At 41.0% G+C, this 18605-nt stretch overlaps 1 protein-coding gene across 5 annotated transcripts in view; it reads right to left on the minus strand.

Moving 5' to 3' along the window:
- The window catches only part of SRGAP3 (SLIT-ROBO Rho GTPase activating protein 3), a 233720-nt gene that overhangs the window by 133851 nt on the left and 81264 nt on the right, over window positions 1-18605 (minus strand). For all 5 annotated transcript variants that reach the window (XR_013541621.1, XM_020791403.3, XM_020791404.3 and 2 more), the window contains exon 2: window positions 6155-6350. Coding sequence is in view for 4 of the 5 variants with exons in the window: in XM_020791403.3 (XP_020647062.1) it covers window positions 6155-6350 (196 nt within the window). In the remaining variant the exon portion in view is untranslated. The remainder of the gene's footprint in view (window positions 1-6154; window positions 6351-18605) is intronic.

Below are 18605 nucleotides of genomic sequence, written 5' to 3' on the forward strand. Positions count from 1 at the left end.
TGATAGTTAAATAAACATGGAGGAAGGGAAAGAAACAGGTTCCCAAAGTATCTCGCCTTTCTGTATCTCCTTCTGCCTTTCCAAGCTTCCAGTGACTGCTCCCTGCTTCCCCTCACCACTCTTCTCTCTTTGGATTAAGCACCTTAATCCTGTCCTTGGGATAACTGAATAATTACTCCATAATAACTCACAACCAGCATAAGCTCTGGACAGATTCACTCAACTGCTGATCTAGTAGATTCCCAGTTGAGGCAGATACAAGCAAGACAATCTTCAAAGTGAACATGTTATTACAAGACTAGTAAATCCATCCTATTTATTCCTATTACTTTGTTCCGCAAGGTGCCCATCTCTTCAAATGGAAGATTCAACTGTGTTGAATAATGGTTTTTAAAGTTTTTAATTTTTATGATATTGTGAGCTGCCTTGAAAATATTCTGGAACTGGAAATAATTTCAAATATTGAAACTACAGTATAACCATGTGAAATAATCATACGATTGTTTAACACACCTATCCCCAGAGATTTTACAGACACAATTTCTTTTCTTGTTTATCACTGGACTGCTTCAGAGTCTGACATGTCTTAAGGGAGGAAACACACATGTAAATATCCATCCCAGACCACCAAAAACTGCAACACTGCACAGCATAAAGAGACACTTTTGCTAACAAAGGTGACTGCCCTTTCAAATAGCAAAGCCTCTCATGGCAATAGCACAGCCCAAATGTCTTTGTCTAGGAAATTAGTAAAGAGCGAACAGACTCTTATTGTGCATCTCATTCTCTCTAACCATGCTTTACTTTCCTCCCCACCCCCTTGTTGTCTCAAGTAGTTTTAAGAACACTTCAGCATAACTTACTGTACAAAGCATTCAGGAAAGCTTATTTTCCATTTTTCAGATATATAATATCCTTTCCATTATAAAGGACTGGAAGAAAGTCTTTTTCCTTTTTGGCATTAAAGAGGATGTCTATTCTGCCTCAAACTTTGCCTGTACGTCCAGTATTAAAAATTCTGATATTCAGAGTTTTTTCTCTGAATCAAAAGCATAATCTTCCTATTCATACACATGAGAAACGGACATGAGAACAGGACAGTGTGCAATGCCTCTGTCAAACAAATATCATAGCACGTATGTAAGATAAACAACATTTTAAGTAACTAATAATTATAGACAGCAAGTGAGAAGTATAACATTTCAAGACAAGTGTTCATATTTACTACACTATTTTTCTTTTATATGGCACAGAGTACAGGATCTAAATGGCAGTCCTAAATCTTTCCCCTGGCCTCCGTATACATCAACACTTGCAGCCCCTCCCTTTCGTATTAGCACAGAACAACCAACACCCTCCAGCTGCTTTTGCCTGGGGACTCCATAATAATTAGTTCAACATTCACAGTATGTTCCAGGGCTGGCTCAATCTATTTGCCAGATGCTACTCGTAGCTCCATCTGGCTGTCAAAACGAACAGAGGCACAATAAGCTTTGCTTTTCAAGTGAAATAACAGCCAGTGAGCTCATGCATCTCATAAGAAAACCAGCCCATTAGGTTTTGAACTTTGGAAATAGTACTTTTGGGACGACAATCCATGGTGACTGGAAGATTCTGTGAGTTACAGTCCAAAAAAGGTAATATATCCTAGCTCTAGCCCCTTCATTTCATCTTGCTTCCCCTAGTATACATACCAGTTGATCCTGGATATGTCATTACTCAAGGAATATATTAGATAGCCAGATGCTGTTGCATAGAATATACTATCTCTTAACATACAAGTTCACATGATGCTCACTGATTTTTGCTACTTATGGATACCCAAGTAGTGGCAGTGAAGAGGAGCAGTTTTAACAAAGTTTGATTAATTTGCAAGACTGGAAAACAAAGCATGATCTGGTATACCTTTTATTCTTTTCCTTACCCTCACTCCCATTTTTCTTTTAAATAGGTAACACAGGTTCTCTTTCTATCTTTTATTTTATTGTTCTGATTTTCTATCTCCCTGATCTCCCTCTCATAGCCTTTTCTATTTGTAAAGGTCCCACCATCATCCGTCTCTTTAGGATGACCCAGTTTGATTAATTCCCATAGGCATCCCCTTATTTCCACAAGCACTCTTCCTCTTCTGTTAGCTTCACTGGCAGCAGGCAAGATATCCTAACACCTGAACACTGGGAGCTTGAAACGTTAAGCTCAGTATTTTGATACAATGCCATCTTTACTGGGAGTATGTCTATTTCTGGCTCCAGTTTGGAGTTATGTAGCTCATGCTGTAAGCTCTAGCTCATTTTATCAGCCACACTTGCTTGCACATTGTACAGTGACAAAGTATAACACATATTACAGTAATTTAATCTAGATACTACTAAAACAAGAATAACTGTGTCTGGGGCAGTTTTATTTAAGAAGGTGCACAGGGTAGATATTAGCCAAAAATGCTTCTAATCACTGCTTCTGGTCACTGCAGCAACCTGACCACCCAGGAGTGAGTATCAGAGCCGGCAGCAATGGCAAGGTGTAGACCTGGATCTTGAAGAGAGAGTTAACAGAATCAACTTAACTATTTCAATCTGATTTTAAAAACCTATTTAGATAGGTTACCCAGAGAATGAAGTATAAAGCAATCTTTTAACTAGTAGGGAGCTTGATTTTCTAGCTTTGCCTTGGAGTATGGGAGTACAAATAGTGCCACTACCTTAATTTTAACTACCATGCATAACTGGATAGACAAGTCTAAGTACAGACCAGAAGCTTGCTTGCAAAGAAAACATACAGGTTGAAAGACAGACATTTAATTTCAGCATCCGTCAAAGAAACTCATACTGTTGAGTTAACTAATCTTGGACTTTGATGTGAACCAGGTTGGCTTTGAAGTGTCACCTAACTTCCTAAACCAAGATATAAAATGTTCCCCTTAGAATAAAAATACAGGTTGCAATTCTACAGCATCCATTAGTAAATTAATACACAAACTAGGACTGCTCCTAGAAAAGAATTAGTAACTGACCACATGTAAGTCAGAAGCTTGGCTCTACAAATATGCAAGAACCCTGGGCCACAAAGGTGAGGAGGATGCTGCCTAAAAAGTAAATACTTATATACCTGAACACTCACCAGAACAACCCAGTGAGACAGGTTAGACTGAATAACAAAGGCTGGCTCAAAGGTACCCAGAGAGCTTCATGAATAAGTGGGAATTTGAATCTGGGTCCCTCCAGCCCATTTCCTACTTTTATCTACTACACACAGGGTGTGACATAAGATAATACACAAGAACTGCCTGTGGCTCATGACCTCAAATATGCATGAATGAAAATCTGTTTGCCTCTGATATATCATGCAAAGCATCTCTGGTTTTAGTTATTAAAAATATTTATAGACTGCTTTTCAACATGAAAAGTTTCATAGAAATAGTGGAGCAAACACAGCAAGAAAATGTAAAAAAAAAAACCACCTAAACAAAGGGAATTAAAGACACATAGAAAACAGCAAATATAAGAACAGTATTTAGACACTAAATAACACCTGCAAAAGCCAGAAGAACCTTTAGAATCATTAACAGTGTCCCATCTAGTGGATTCCCAGCGTGGTGTAGGGGATAGAGTGACAGACTAGAACTCTGGAGAACAGGGTTCATAATCCCCACTCAGCCATGGAAACTGACTGGGGTGGTGGAACTGGTAAATCGATTCAAAATATCTCACTTACTTTGAAAGTTCTGTTAGGGTTGCTATAAGTCAGTTCCAACTTGACGATCAGAACACACATCTAATGAAACGGTCTTATCCTCTCCAAGAGGTTACGTGTAGGCATTTTCCTATAGTTATCATAGAAGAACATTGCAGAAATATGGTGCCACCAACTCTAACCATCTAACACAGTTGAGAAAGCCTCCAGAAAAGAGCCTCCAAGGAAAACGTTAAATCGGAGTCACTTCACGGACAGCCAACAGTTTATGTATTCTTCAGTCGAGCTTGGAAATATACTGAAGACCAACTTAGATCTTTGGAAATCTAAATATTCTATGGTCAGAACTATGAGAACTATGGTCAGAACCTGTCGCCAGACACACAGCCTTGTTCTACACTGTTTTCAAGGGCAGTTTAATGTGTAATACGTACATTATTACACTAATCTAAATGGTATGCTAGTATGTAACAGTTTTAAGAAGAGCATTGCAAAGAATTGTCCCTGGATCAGAACAGAGGTGACTCAATAAAGCCCAATAGTAGCTAAGCAGATATACCTAAAAAGCTCACAAGTTGGGAAGGCGCGAACAAACAACATGCTTCCATTTTTTCTTTTGGTGCACATCCTGCACCTTATGTGCAACCAGAGCTTGGAAAGCAATAACTTTCTGGATTTAAGGTTCCAGAATCTCCCAGCCACTATGGCCACTATGCGTAGGGAACAATTGGAGCCATAGTCCAAAAGAGGGGGGGGGAGGACTGTGCCAGTTTTTCTCTTACATGACTGGACACAGAACTAAACTCAAGCAGTGTTAAGATTACTTTCTCACAGGCTGGTAACACTTTTCCCTCCAGCACCTCTTTTTTTCCTTGCATTTGTTTCAGTCAGAAGCAATATGCACAAACCATAAATTCTGTCAACAGCTACAAGCAGATTGCCATGTTTTAACACTGCGCCGCATGCTATTTGGGCACATCCAGGTTATACACTGCACCTAATAGTGATCTCCAAGCAGATATGATCATACATTGCCCAAAGACGGATATGTCCATTTTACAAACATCTCAAACAGACATCTGAATTCTTAACCTTTGTATTTGACATCCTTTCCTTGTTTAAAATACTGCATTAACATTCTGCCTAAGGTCAGTCCTCTTCCCAAAGAAACACAGAAACAAATTTTGTAGTCAAGTAAATTTTGCATACAGGTGCTGTTACTAGTGCACAGAGTCTTCAACCATCCACCCACCAAGGTGCAACTATTTGATGAGGGTAAGATACAATATCTGAATTGCAATGACATGTTGTATAGTCCTGGGCAGACTCTGTACATTAGGAGGATTTAAGTAAAGAGATCAGAAGGGATTTAGCAATATGGAGTAAACAGGATTGTAGTTACACAGTGCAACAAGCTGTATCTCAAAACAAGATAGGGATTTGTGGGCTTAGGGGCTGTTTCACTAGCCACACCACAGAGTCAAAATTTTAGATATTTTGGAAGAAAAATGGTATTATGCTATGGCCCAGACAATCAGCACTAGCAATAGTACAGCAAGATAATAACACAGAAGAAGTTTGTCTTGGGAAAGAAACCAAGTTCCACTGGAGTGCTGCAAAACAGAACACACATGCTTAACATTCTACTTATTCTTACTCTAAGCCCGTTTAGAGTTCACTTGGAGTTCATAACCTCAAAGGGAAACAGCAGAACATGGCACACCATAAAAAGCATCAGTCATGCTCTTCCAAGCCAGACACACAAGATCACAACTGGAAGCCAAAGGCAACGCCTAATTTTTTAAAAAATCCAAAAATATTCATGAAAGAAAGAGGAAGAGGTTCTTTAATGGATATTAGTTTCCAGACTCTTCAAAACTCAAACATCTTTGGTAGTTATACACTGCCTGCCTACTATTAGATCAGGAACGCAGAACAGAGCTCACTTGGGCTGTACTGGGTTTTTAAAAAGATCTCATCCTCCACTGATTACATTATTTTCGTAGTTTAACTATGAAACATAAATCATGCCATACTCATTTGCCAGAATCTCAGGCATGGCATTTATCAACCAGAGCTCAAAGGAGTTCTAGTTTCCTCATATTCCTACCCTCCTCTCTTGAGGTAAGAGCAGCAGGCCCTTAATATCTTCATAGCTACCGCTTCAGAAGGAAACAAGCAAACATTATTTGTACACCATGCTGAATGAAAAACAAGTAAATAACTGATAGGCTTAATGAAGAACAAATAATTCTTTGTTTCCATTTGCTAACTATGCATAAATCTCTCATAAACTCTGAGTGGCATCAGAAAGTCCTGCTAACGTTCTACCCCACTATGTCTACTGCCAGCAACTATCTGGAAGTGGCCCAGAGCTTTGATGTCAAAACAAAAGTGCATTATTTCACACAACTCTGCAGGATTAAACATTCTGATTTATCAGAATCAGGAAATGCATCCTTACTTGAATTGATGGTGTTCCCTGGAGCTGCGAATCTTGGATGAAAATCTTTCCGCTAGTTTTTCCAGATTTCTGGAGTATTCCAGTTCAATCTCAGCTTTTCTGCGGAAGAACTCCTGGAGGTCCTGCAGGAGCTGCAACCGGGATTCAGACTGTTGTTCTAAGCATTTGAACTGCTCCACCAACTGGGTACGAATTTCTGGATGCACAAACCAGAAATAAAATGATACTGTTAACAAATTGGACCAGTACCTGAAAACTGACTTGCAAAATCCTCTCACATTAGCAGGACTATAGTGAGCATATCTAGATCAGCATGAATTAACAAGATATTTAAACAGACTAACTTCACTTAACTACAGAAATACACAATCAGACTGACTTCAAATCGTTGAACACTGACATGTCGTTGAAGTGAGACAATCTTCTGTTGTCTATCCTCTTGGAGAGAAACGAAAAATGTTGAAGTCAACATGCAATGAAGTCAACAAGAGCTGTTGTAAAAACCATACTTTTGTAATCTGTCCTCTACCAGTAGTGCTATCAATTGCTCCTTCAGAAGACAACTAGGCATGTGGGAAGACAGGAACCCCCCCCCCAGTGCTTGTGCCACTGCTCTCCCACAATCACATTAACCTACTCATTCAAACCTGCTGCTGGGCTCAAGCATGTGTAGAAACACAGGTCCTTGAAGTCAAAGGCTGGTTTTCGTGATTTACTTGCATGGCCATGTATATGCATGAGCACACACACACACACACACACACACGCTTGCATTCCACATGCAGGGGGAAAATATAATAATAATTAGGGAAGAACAAAAGAGGACTGTTCTTTTGGAACTGTAACCAGATAAATGCAAACATCCTAAACTCTTCACCTTCTAGGTCAGGTACAGCCTACAGAATGGTTAGGTTTTATCCAACAATGCCACAATCCTGCATATGTATGCTTGTGACCATATAATACAGGCCAATGGCTATGATGACACATCTGACCACTATGGATGCAACATATCTGTCTCACCATTCATTGCCTTCCACTGCAGAGAGAGAGACAGAGATTTGGTTGGGCCACTGATTACAGTCTGCAGTTTTTTCCCTCATAGATCATGTTCTTTATGCTGCTGTTTAGGCTTCAACATTTTCTTCCCCACCTTAACACTGCTCTTTCTTTGGAGGGCGGGTAAGAAGTCATGCAGGTTGCCCAGCCTGTTTTAATTCCAGTAGCATCCCATATAGGTCTCATCTCTGGGAATGTGATACAACTGATACAGCAGTTCTTGAAATCAGACTGTTTGGAAGTTGCCACTGAATCAGCAGCATTATATGAAAATGTGTTTAGGGGAGCTGAGAAACTGTATTAATATCCCAATTCACATTTTCTAACTCACTTCAAGGTGAAAAAATTAAACTGAAATGCCTACAAGGCCCACTGTCAGGGCTATATGAATAGGGAATGAACACAACACTATTTTCATTTCATTTGTATTTCTTGTTCACATAATACTCGCTAAAATAAATCTAGAATCACCAATTTCATAGATTATAGACTGACTCCATGCACACAATGGTGTCTTTTTGGGGGGCCTATTTGAATAAATGTGTTCTTCACCATGGAGATATTTATCAAGATCTAGCTGTATTCAGTAATATCTGTCATTTTAGTATGCCCTCTATAGCAAATCAAGCTGTCTTCATGATATATCACCTTGCACATCAAGAAAAGAGGTTTCCCATTGATGCTTATCTTTCACTGGGAAATAGCAACAGATCTCCCCCTCCACTGCTCTCCCTTCTGAGCCTCTTAAATAATGTAACAGGGGCCACAAACCTCTGAACATAGGATTGATTCTTGGAAGCCCAATAATCAGAAATGGAAAATTAAAAATAAACTCTGTCTCTTAGCCTCTGGCTAAGAGCAATACCTGTTTCTGTTGTTGGGTGGGGTAATTCAGCAACAATAACAAAAATAACACCTTTTCTATGTCTCAAATACATTGATATTTATCTGAATGAATAGATGAAGGAACTCTTTTTTTCATTTGAGACACTTCTGCATGGAAAAGATTTTTTGCCCCAAGAGAGAGCTAATATAGATGTAAAAATGGAGGAATCAAGGTGACAAGTCCTGCCTCTGAACATGCACCATAGAAGAATCCCAGTCTCCTTAAGATCACCAGCACTGAAAAACACCTGTTTTCTTTATTCTTCCAAAATTTCATACATAACCACTGATGTGAAGATTGCTGTAAATAATGCTGTCTAATCCTAACTCATCCCACCTCTAGACAGTCACCAAAATCCTGTGGGCAGAACTACATCTGCAGAAGGCTGATGACATTATATACAGGGGATTCCAAAATTAAATACTGTACTTTATTCTTCTGTTCCACCATTCCCACAGCTTCAACATAATGAAACGGATAATGCAGGAGCCATGGGACCAAAGTAGGAAGTGTTCAATTAAAAAAACCTCAGCCCTTGCTGATGATGTCATTAGCCTTCTGCATGCCAACAGGATTTCAGCCAGTGACTTTTCAAGGTCTCAGGCACTCTAAAGAGCCTTTAGGCATAGATGCCAGGGTTTGGTACTAGAGGCTTCTTGCATATGTGGGAAGAAGGACCTGGGATTGCCTCCGTCCCCAGGGACCTGCTCACAGACCTGGACCTTCTTCAAACACCCTCTCTTAACTCCTTTTTGATTCTTCGTTTAGGCAAATAACAATTGAAGAGATGACAGCCAGGATCTTATAATTTACTTCTAGCCAGTTAACTCCTTTGGAGAATATGTCAGCAGCAAAGTGTCGTAAGTTAAGAAGCCAGTATTGACATGGCTCAGTGTTTCTATGCCAACTTCTTAACTTGCAGCAATTCCTAAACATTACATCAATGGCATTTTGCAGGCAGAAATACATGATAGCATTCCAAACAACTTGTCCTAGCATACCATCTCAATAAATTCAACTATTTTTTATTGTTTTACTTTGAGCAGTTTTTGTTACTGCTAAAAAAAACACATACACATATAACATTTCCAGTCTCTATTTCTTCATTTATTAAGAAATAGATTGGGTGCTTTGTAAAGTGGAAGGTGACAGATAACTATTTTAAAATAAATAAAGCCCAAGTAACTCTCTCTCCCAGATAACCAGCCATGAAAATGGATCACTGTACCTGCTACCAGAACCAGTCTGGACTGCAACAACATCCAAAGCTAAAACAGAGAAACTGAGGCGGGATAATTTTTCATCTACGTCACAACATCCACCATCAAAAACTATTAGTCTGCATCTCAGATGAGAATGGTTAGGTTTGCTGATTTCATTAAGCATAATTTTTTTATTTTACTTTACTTTATCAAATGGTAAAATCCTGCTAATTTATTTCTTTTCAAATGGAAGTGTTTTAGCTTAACATCTTCTGACTGTTATTTCCTTGCCTAGTTATGAAAAATTAAAAAAATATAACCTGGATATTCCTTCTATAGTAGTGCATGATACAACCATAACAGTTCTGTATAGTATTGCCTCACATATACATTAGGGCACAAATTAATAATAATTGTATGTCATCTACCTATAGAGTACTCAGATGTGGCTCAGTATTCCCTCCATCTGTGGCCACCTGGGGACTGCGCAGCTAGCCCAAAGCTACTTCTCTTGGAAGGCACAATGAGGAATCAAATCCTAACTTCTGAGCGATGAAGCCAGCTAGGTCATTAAAAGAAAGTGAAAACAGTGGTTTGAATAACAGTTTTTGTGAATGATCTTATTTTTACAAAGAAAATGAAAAAGAAACCAGTCATATAAAAACTGGTATTTTAGGATTCACTGTTTTACTGATTTGCACACGCTGGTGACTTTATATTTTGAAAAAGTCTGCTAAAATCTCTGCTTTGGGGGGGGGCAGGAAATATTTATCATTGCTTCTTGAATAGAATGAGTTACCAAAGGAACTCTCCACCTACTTTGTAAAAATGCACATTTCTCTAGCAACTCAACTGCTGTTCACAATATAATGGCAGCCCCTAGTGAGTGGAATTCCAAAAATACAAAAAGTTTAAAAACACTGTAAACAAGGTTTAGGGGGTTATGAAATAATAGTCAATGTCTTTTCACGGTTCAGAGAGAGAGAGAGAGAGAAACGTAAACACCATGTAACAAAAAGGCTGATTTACAGCTAGGTGAACCAGCTGATAAGTGGTCTGTGCCCATTCATTACAATCCTAGATATACTGTCAATACAAACTATTCAGGTTCTGGCATTAACCAAGTGGAGGTGTTTATGAGAAACAGTCAGCCATCTCCGGGGTTCCTTCATGCTTCTTCTTTCTCCTTGCAGGACAATACAAAAGCTGTTAAATGATGAAGGAACCTGAAATACAAGGGTGTATCCAGTGACAGATTTCTGATTGTGCAAGAAGGGAATCCAATGGGATCCAGTGCAGCCAACACTTTGCCCCAGATGCTGAAACCTAATCCAACTGAGACAGAGGTGCTCCTGGTCAATCAAAAAAAAAAAAAAAACAGATCAAGGAACAGGGATGCAATCTGTGCTGAACAAGGTTACACTCTCTCTGAAAACACAGGTGCTCAGCTTGGGGATGCGCTTGGATTTACACCTCAGCTTGGATACCCAGGTTTTAGCAGTGGCCAGGAATGCCTTTGCACAGTTAAAACTAGTGTGCCAGCCGCACCCGTTTCTTCAGAGTGCTGATCTGGCCACATGCCCTAGTTACATCTTAGATGGACTACTGTAACACACTCTACATAGAGCTACCTTTGGAAAATATTCTGAAACTCCAGTAGATCCAAAATGTCGCAGTCAGATGGCTAGCTAGGGCTGGTTAAGGTAAAGGTAAAGGTAAAGGTTCCCCTTGACAATTTTTGTCCAGTCGTGTTCGACTCTAGGGGGCGGTGCTCATCCCCGTTTCCAAGCCATAGAGCCAGCGTTTTGTCCGAAGACAATCTTCCGTGGTCACATGGCCAGTGCGACTTAGACACAGAACGCTGTTACCTTCCCACCGAGGTGGTCCCTATTTATCTACTTGCATTTGCATGCTTTCGAACCGCTAGGTTGGCGGGAGCTGGGACAAGCGACGGGTGCTCACTCCGTCGCGTGGATTCGATCTTACGACTGCTTGGTCTTCTGACCTTGCAGCACAGGCTTCTGCGGTTTAGCCCACAGCGCCACCACGTCCCACGAGGGCTGGTTAAAGGGAACATAAAAGTCCTCTAGTACAGTGGTTCTTAACCTTTGTTACTCGGATGTTTTTGAACTGCAACTCCCAGAAACCCCAGCCAGCACAGTTGGTGGTGAAGGCTTCTGGGAGTTGCAGTCCAAAACTCCTGAGTAACCCAAGGTTAAGAACCAGTGCTCTAGTACAACAACTCCATTTCCAGGCACAATTCAAAGTACTGGTTTTAACCTATAAAGCCCTAAAGCTTGGGTCCAACCTCTAAAAGACCACATCTCCCTCTATGAGCCTGATCAGGTGTTAAGGTCATCTCTCAAGTCCCACCACATTCACAGGTGCATCTGGTGGGGACACAGGAGAGGGTCTTCTCTGTTGCTGCTCCCAAACTTTGGAACTACCTTTCCCAACAGGAGGCCAGCCTTTGCTGCCCCTCTGCAAACAGGCAAAGACCTTTCTCTTCAAGCGAGCTTTCTCTCAATGATTGGTTGTTTGAGGGGGGGTGTTAATGGATTGTTCTGCACTTTGAATGCGGTTTGGTATTACTTTTGTTTACCATTTCTTAGAGCAGTGTTTGATTTTTTTAGTATTTATATACTTACTGTTTTTACCTTTAAATATTTTATTTTAATAATGTCAGCTGCCTTGAGTCCTTTTTAAGGCAGGGCGAAATATTTTAAAGCCGCCCAGAGACCTTTGGGTAGAGTGGGCGGCATATAAGTTAAACAAACAAACAACTATATTTAAGTCATTCAACAGCTTCTTCATGGATTAGAGAGAGAAAAAACACCCAGGAAGTCCCTTTAATTTAAAAACACGTCTGTTCCGAGATTTCTTCCATTTGTTCCAGGGATTCATTTCTGGTCACTCTCCCCATTTTTCATTCCTCATGGAATGATTTTCATTTTTCAACTCGACAAATGTGCCTGAAGTGCAGAAAGGAGCAGAAAGCTATTTATTATTTATGAGATACTGTCATGTATGTGTGTCTAATTCCACACTTAATTGGATGCAAACAAGGACCCCAAGAGGTGCACGCAAAACACCATCAAGAGCAAGAGCAGCATCTGTTTGGCCTTTGGTCTCTGCTGAGAACCCACTGAACAGACTCATTCAGCAACCCTCCACTTGCCATTCTGAGTAGTAGTCAATGGGGACCATCTCTAATGTTTAGAAAGTGATTTGTCGCTTAGAGATAGATTACAGGCTGAAGCAGATCTTTTGACATGTGTGCCTGCTTCTGTACTTCTGTTACCTCACAGCCGCCTAGTTTAAATTCACTCCTTTGAGGAAAGTTTACAACATGCTGGTACTTCCCACACCACCACGCACAAAAGTCACTATGAAACACTAAGGGCTAACTCACACTCAAAGGAGCTATAATTGACTAACAGCTTGAGGTGTATAAAGATGAACTAGGTTTTAAAAAAGCTGGTTTATTACACTGCCTGTGTGTGGTCACATATATGAAGAAGTGTATTCATCTGCCAGACACTCCATCCTCTAAAGGTGGGGTTGTTTAAAAAATAAGCCCCAATGACTATTCCTAACAAAAACTGTACTAACATTTTGTCTTCCAAACAGAATTATAAGATCTGAACCCAGGATATTTTCTCCCAAGGTAGGATAACATGAGAACTAATTCCACAGCATGCAAGGACAAACACCTTCCAACAACAAAGCCAGCAAAAAAGAGAGAGACAGTTTCTGCTTTGCAGGACGGGTACAAGAGCCCCCATAAATTGCTTCCTAAAATTAGACATCTTCAATAAAATTGTCCTTGGCATTTTGTGAAGAAACACTTCAAAATGCTTACTAAGGGAGGAACATTCATTCATTCTCAAGTACTAAGGAGCCATTCCCTACTTGCTAAAAGAAAGTGTTGGGCTTATTTGCACATCACAGCTGTCAAACGCAAGCTATTCAAGCTCACTGGGCTTTGTTAAACCTCACAACAATGCCCCAAGTCCAAAAGAGTGTTGTGTGTGCAGAATCAAAATGATCCACCCAAATACCCAGAACCAGAAAACATGAGGTAGACTAAAATGAAGACTAAACGATATTTAGAAGCCTTTACTAGTTTGTTAAATCATTTATAATCCTTGTACAGTATACAACTATTGGACATTTTGGCTCCCCTACCACCACTGTCATGATTTCTTACAGAATAAAACATAAGTTCTGTACTAGTGAATTCCAAAACTTACCCCCCAACACACACACACTGGAGTAAATGGAGCCTCTTGATAGCCAGAGCAAGACTTTGTTGTTGTTGTTCCAATATGTTACATAGGATAGGGGGTGGGGGAATTATATCAGTGGCAAAAATCAATAGTTTTCTGAGACTTTTTTGTCCCAGTTTTTTCCTTTGCAGGAATAAGAAAAAGTACAAGGCAAATGTGTCCTCAGTTAATATTTAATATTGTAAATCACCTCAGGTTGCCTTATTGGGAGAAAGGCAGACTACAAATAGGCCTTGCAAGGAGAAAAGTGGGGTATAGGTAGGTAGACAGACAGACAGACAGAACAGTTATTTGTAGTCCTTGTTTACAACGGTGCATGTTCCAATGTTGCAGGATAGAGACCTGCATTGTAAATCTAGGTCTGTATGAATTCTACAAGAAATTGTGATGCAAGGCAAAATGTCCCATAGTCATATGTGAATATTACAAATGATTTAACAGACAAACTAGTAAAGGCTTCTAAATATCATATGCAGCATTAATAATTTCATCGAAGTATTATTTCAGCAGTTACTCCAAAGGTTCACGAATCTTCAGGACAAAAATGAAACATCCGGATGAGTCAAGCCAAGTACGACCATGTCAATTCTGACCACTAAAAGAAAAAGTCTGCAGCACAGCAAGGGAACTGTGGAAGCTATATGCCTTGCCCCCACTGGAAAATTTGGTGTGGTCTACTTCGTGCTCATGAAGAGTCGGACACAAGTAAACGACTTAGACGACGACTTTGTGCTTAAAATATTTTTATCTTAAGTGAGATTTATTTTTTCTCTCAGTTGAGCTCTCCTTCTGTCCACAGTGGTGATTCTGTTACAGGTCTTTTTCTCCCACACTACAGGTCCATACAGAAGAAAAGTTATCCATTTTTCCTGTAAGTTAGGAGGCAGGAGCAACAGCAGCTGAGGACAGCTGAAGTGTGAGGGGTAAACACTGGAGTGAAGTTTGGGAGATGAAAGAGTAACTATTTTTCCATTTTATAAAGATCTCTAGGAAATAGTGTTCACAGTCCAATCTCTGAAGTATAGAGGGGTAGATTACACAGTTTGCAGAAATACAAAAAACTGAGGGGGAGAAGCATTTATACAGGACCTTTAAAATAGTCAAATGATGACTGTGTGTGTATTCAATGGCAACAGATTTCCTGATAAATGATTAAAGGTGAGAATGAAAAATCAAGAGTGTGATCAAATTAAGAGTGTGTGGACTCTATACTGCAGAATTATAGCAATTATCTGCCAGGGCTTCATCCTACAGGAACCCTGGATCTATTGTAAAATAATGCATCTAGAATTTTCTGCTAAATAATAATTATGTACCTTCAAGTCAATCCAGACTCACGGCAACCCTTTTCAGCATTTCCCTAGTAGAGAATACTCAGAGGTGTTTTAGCATCCCCTTCTTCTGAAGGTGCTTTGGGACAGGTTGAGAATTTTCTTCTAGAGACCTTTAAATTCATACTCCTAGGAACTACTAAGAATTCTAAATGCCTCACAAGAAACCACGAACCCCAGGATTCTCCAGGATGGAGCCATGAGAGTTAAGCAGCATTGAACTGTTAGAACAGACGCAGTACAGATACATGTTTTGAGTGGCTGGAATCTGCAGCATATCACATTGCAATACTGTATCTTGTAACTGATCTCTTTTAGTTTTGTATCAGCAAACTGTGACAGTTTTAGCAAATCTGGCAACATCTCATTTTCTGTCAAAAACAAGCTGAGAAAATGTGAGGGAAGTTGTTCCTATTTGCACTAAGAAAAAACTAGTGAAATGCTTCTTAAAAAGCTCCTCCCCACGTATCCACTTTCACCCACTCCTACAGCATCCTATTCACAGCAGCATCTTTTTAAAGGGCTGGGTTTTATCCACTGTAGGTTTAACTAAGGACAATGAACAGATTTCTTCCTTCAGTTTTCCACCACTATTTTTAACTCCTATGTTCTAACACAGTGTGACATTTGGAACAACATGATTTTAAAATGGCTCACCGAATAAAACTTTACAGGGGCCATCTGCACACATCTGATGTAAAACATCCCCATGAATAGGATTCACTTTATAAAAACATGGCAGAAAAAATTAAAAAGCATAGATAAAATGCCATAGCATGCCACCCAGTGAATATAAAACAAAGCTGGAATCTATTAAAATGCTCAGTAATTCAGCTCTCTTTCCCATCAATGGCCAAGAGTCAGATCACATATTAAGACATGTGTGCATTTCCTCCCTTTTATCCCTCCAGACATACAAATCCTTCTGTGCTAAGTACCTGAGATATCAGGCGTGCACACGAAGCTATGCTAAATTCCAGCTGAACACTTACAAACCAAAGTAATCAGGGTGGGCTTGATTTTATTCCACCCTGAAACTAATTGTACTTGCCGAGGATAGGCAGAAAGTCTTTATTTCATAAGGGTGGTACACAGCTTTTAGATGTGGAATCAGACTGAGGATCTGTGTGGGGTCTTAAGGATTCATGAGAACTCTCAAGTACCTAGCCACAGAAGAGTCAGAAATGACTTTCTTCTAAAAGGACACTGAAACAACCAATAGATTTCTGCTTAGCTCACCTCACAGATTGATTTCCAGAAAAATAATAGAAGGGTAACAAGGCTACGAAGTTCACTTTTCTAAAATTCATGACCTACTGTTGACATTGAAAGGCCCATCATCTGTCCTAAGTAGGAAAGAAAAATAAGCCAATGATATGGTTGTGTTAATTTCACTGGGATACACAAAGCACCATAGACTGGCCCCATTCCCACAACCCTCTGCACACAAGACCACTTATTCTCCAGCCTTGCCATTTGAGTAGCAAGTTCCGCAGAGGTACAGTATTCTACTCATGTTCAAGCACATTCTCAGACTACTAGTACTAGTACTGCTGCTGCTGCTAGTAGTAGTAGTCATAGTCGTAGTCGTAGTAGTAATGCCAATACTGTACAATGTTCCATGCAAACAGGATCTTGATAATGTAGTCTTCCCTATCATTCAGAGACTTCTACTCACATGGGACAGGTGTAGAAGATCTACTCACATGGAACATGGGCAGAAGATCTCTTTTTACACAGAGCCAAAGGGTTCAAGACCAACCCTCTCTCTGTACATATCTAGGCCAGTGGTCAGAGAACAGGGGTAAATTATCCCAAATGGGATGAAAATGAAAATCCTGGGGGTAATGAGGACGTGACCCTAACGCCCTTCCCTCCTCCTCCTCCACTTCTGTCCAGGGGGGGTCCCAGGCTGCCCGATTGCCCCCTTTCTGCCCCCTTCTCCAGCCTGGCTGCAACTGAGCCACAGTGGATGGTGGCCGGCGATGGGTCCCGGCCGGCGGCGTATGGCAGCAGGGCCGGCCATGGCAGAGGGCAAGACCAGGGCAAGTGGCCGGAGTGCCCCAGCCAGGAGGAGCCTCTCTTTCCAGTGCTGAAGAGGTAGATCGCAGCGGAGGAGGGCATGGCCATTACGAGAGCCCAGGCCAGGTTCAGCCTCCTGGTGCCAGAACGCCACACCCCATCCCCATTCCTGGAGGAGCCTGTGGGGCAGCAGCAGCGCTCACCCAGCCGTGCGGCTTCCTTCAGCAGTGCCGCTGTGCTGGCCGGCTGGGCCTGGCAGAGCCTCTCGCCCTCCATGTGGCAGCTGTCACAGCACTTTGATGGCGAGGCCTGATGCGGCCACCCCAGCGAGCAGCCGCCAGAGCTGGTGCCAGAGCGGGAGGCAGCCCCCAGCGGGCGAGCCACCTGCTGCTCTTCAATGGCCACCCGGGAGCCGCCCGCTGGCATAGAAAGGGAGCCACCCTCGCAGGGGCAAAGGACTGAGTGCGGCCCCACCAGGCGGTGAAGGCGGCAGCCCGCGAGGTGAGGCTTTGGCAGTGGCGCTCGACTGGCCATGCGTGACTGAGATCCTTCCTTTCAAGTCAAGGGGGTAATGTTGGTGTATATAAATTTTTTAGGGGGTAAAAGGTAAAAAAGTTCCCTGACCCCTGATCTAGGCAAAAGGTTTAAAGTCTTAATTCTGTCATGTAACTCATGGAGTGGATGATAACGACATGGCTGTTTGTCTCATTGAGAACATAATGTCTCTGTGTATCCCAACATGCATTCATAGCTAGGGAACGCAACCAGAAAAATGAAACCTTTTTTCAGATATTGCTTGTTGGCATCCTGCAGGCATACACCTGGCACCCCATTATAACAGAATATAGGACCCGCCAGGGCTCTGGCTGTTATTTTCTTAAGTTTTATAAGCAAGTTTGCATCAAAAATATCTGGTTTCCTTGGCCCTTTGGCAGTTGCCCTATACTGTACTGGGAAAACTACCTATTGAATATTAAAAGCAAAGGTGCAAACTAAACAAAAAGGAAAAGTATTGTGACACCTTGAAATCCCCTATGAATTTATTTCAGTGTGAGCTGAAATCGACTGCAGCCCATGACAGCTCCACCTTTTGTGAGTCTTAAAGGTGCCATAACACTTTCGTTTTGTTTTGATGGCTGTCATTAAAACAGACTAACACAGCTACCTCTCTAAACACAAAGGATCATCACAGGCATTATTATCAGATATCAACAAGGCAACAGATTGAAAATTGCTCTCTGAGGGGAACATGGTGAGGTTGACAAGTCAATCCCCTTGTCTTTTTCCTATCCCACACCCACAGTTCTGAGAATTTCTAGGCAACACAGACAAAGGGAATAGACTCCTTGTGTCAAACATACAGACAAACAGGCACAATTTTGCTGTTTATTAAACAGACAGTCTTTCAGATCTTCAACACCAGACAGGACACTGCGCTAACAATTTGCCACTTTGGCATTTTCAAAGTTCATTCCGGAAGTTCATCCAGATCAGCTCCATCTGAGTTATGAAAAGACAAAGGTCAACTTCACCAGACACATAAACAGATAGCTAACTTGTATCCAAAATTCACTCAGCTGTGAATAGACACACAAATAATGAATACAGTAAGCACAGGGTCATAAATAAAAAAATTAAAAAGGAGCAGGGGGACGAGGAGAG

This window comes from Pogona vitticeps, chromosome 2 (assembly GCF_051106095.1).
Source record: "Pogona vitticeps strain Pit_001003342236 chromosome 2, PviZW2.1, whole genome shotgun sequence".
Taxonomy (NCBI): Eukaryota; Metazoa; Chordata; class Lepidosauria; order Squamata; family Agamidae; genus Pogona; species Pogona vitticeps.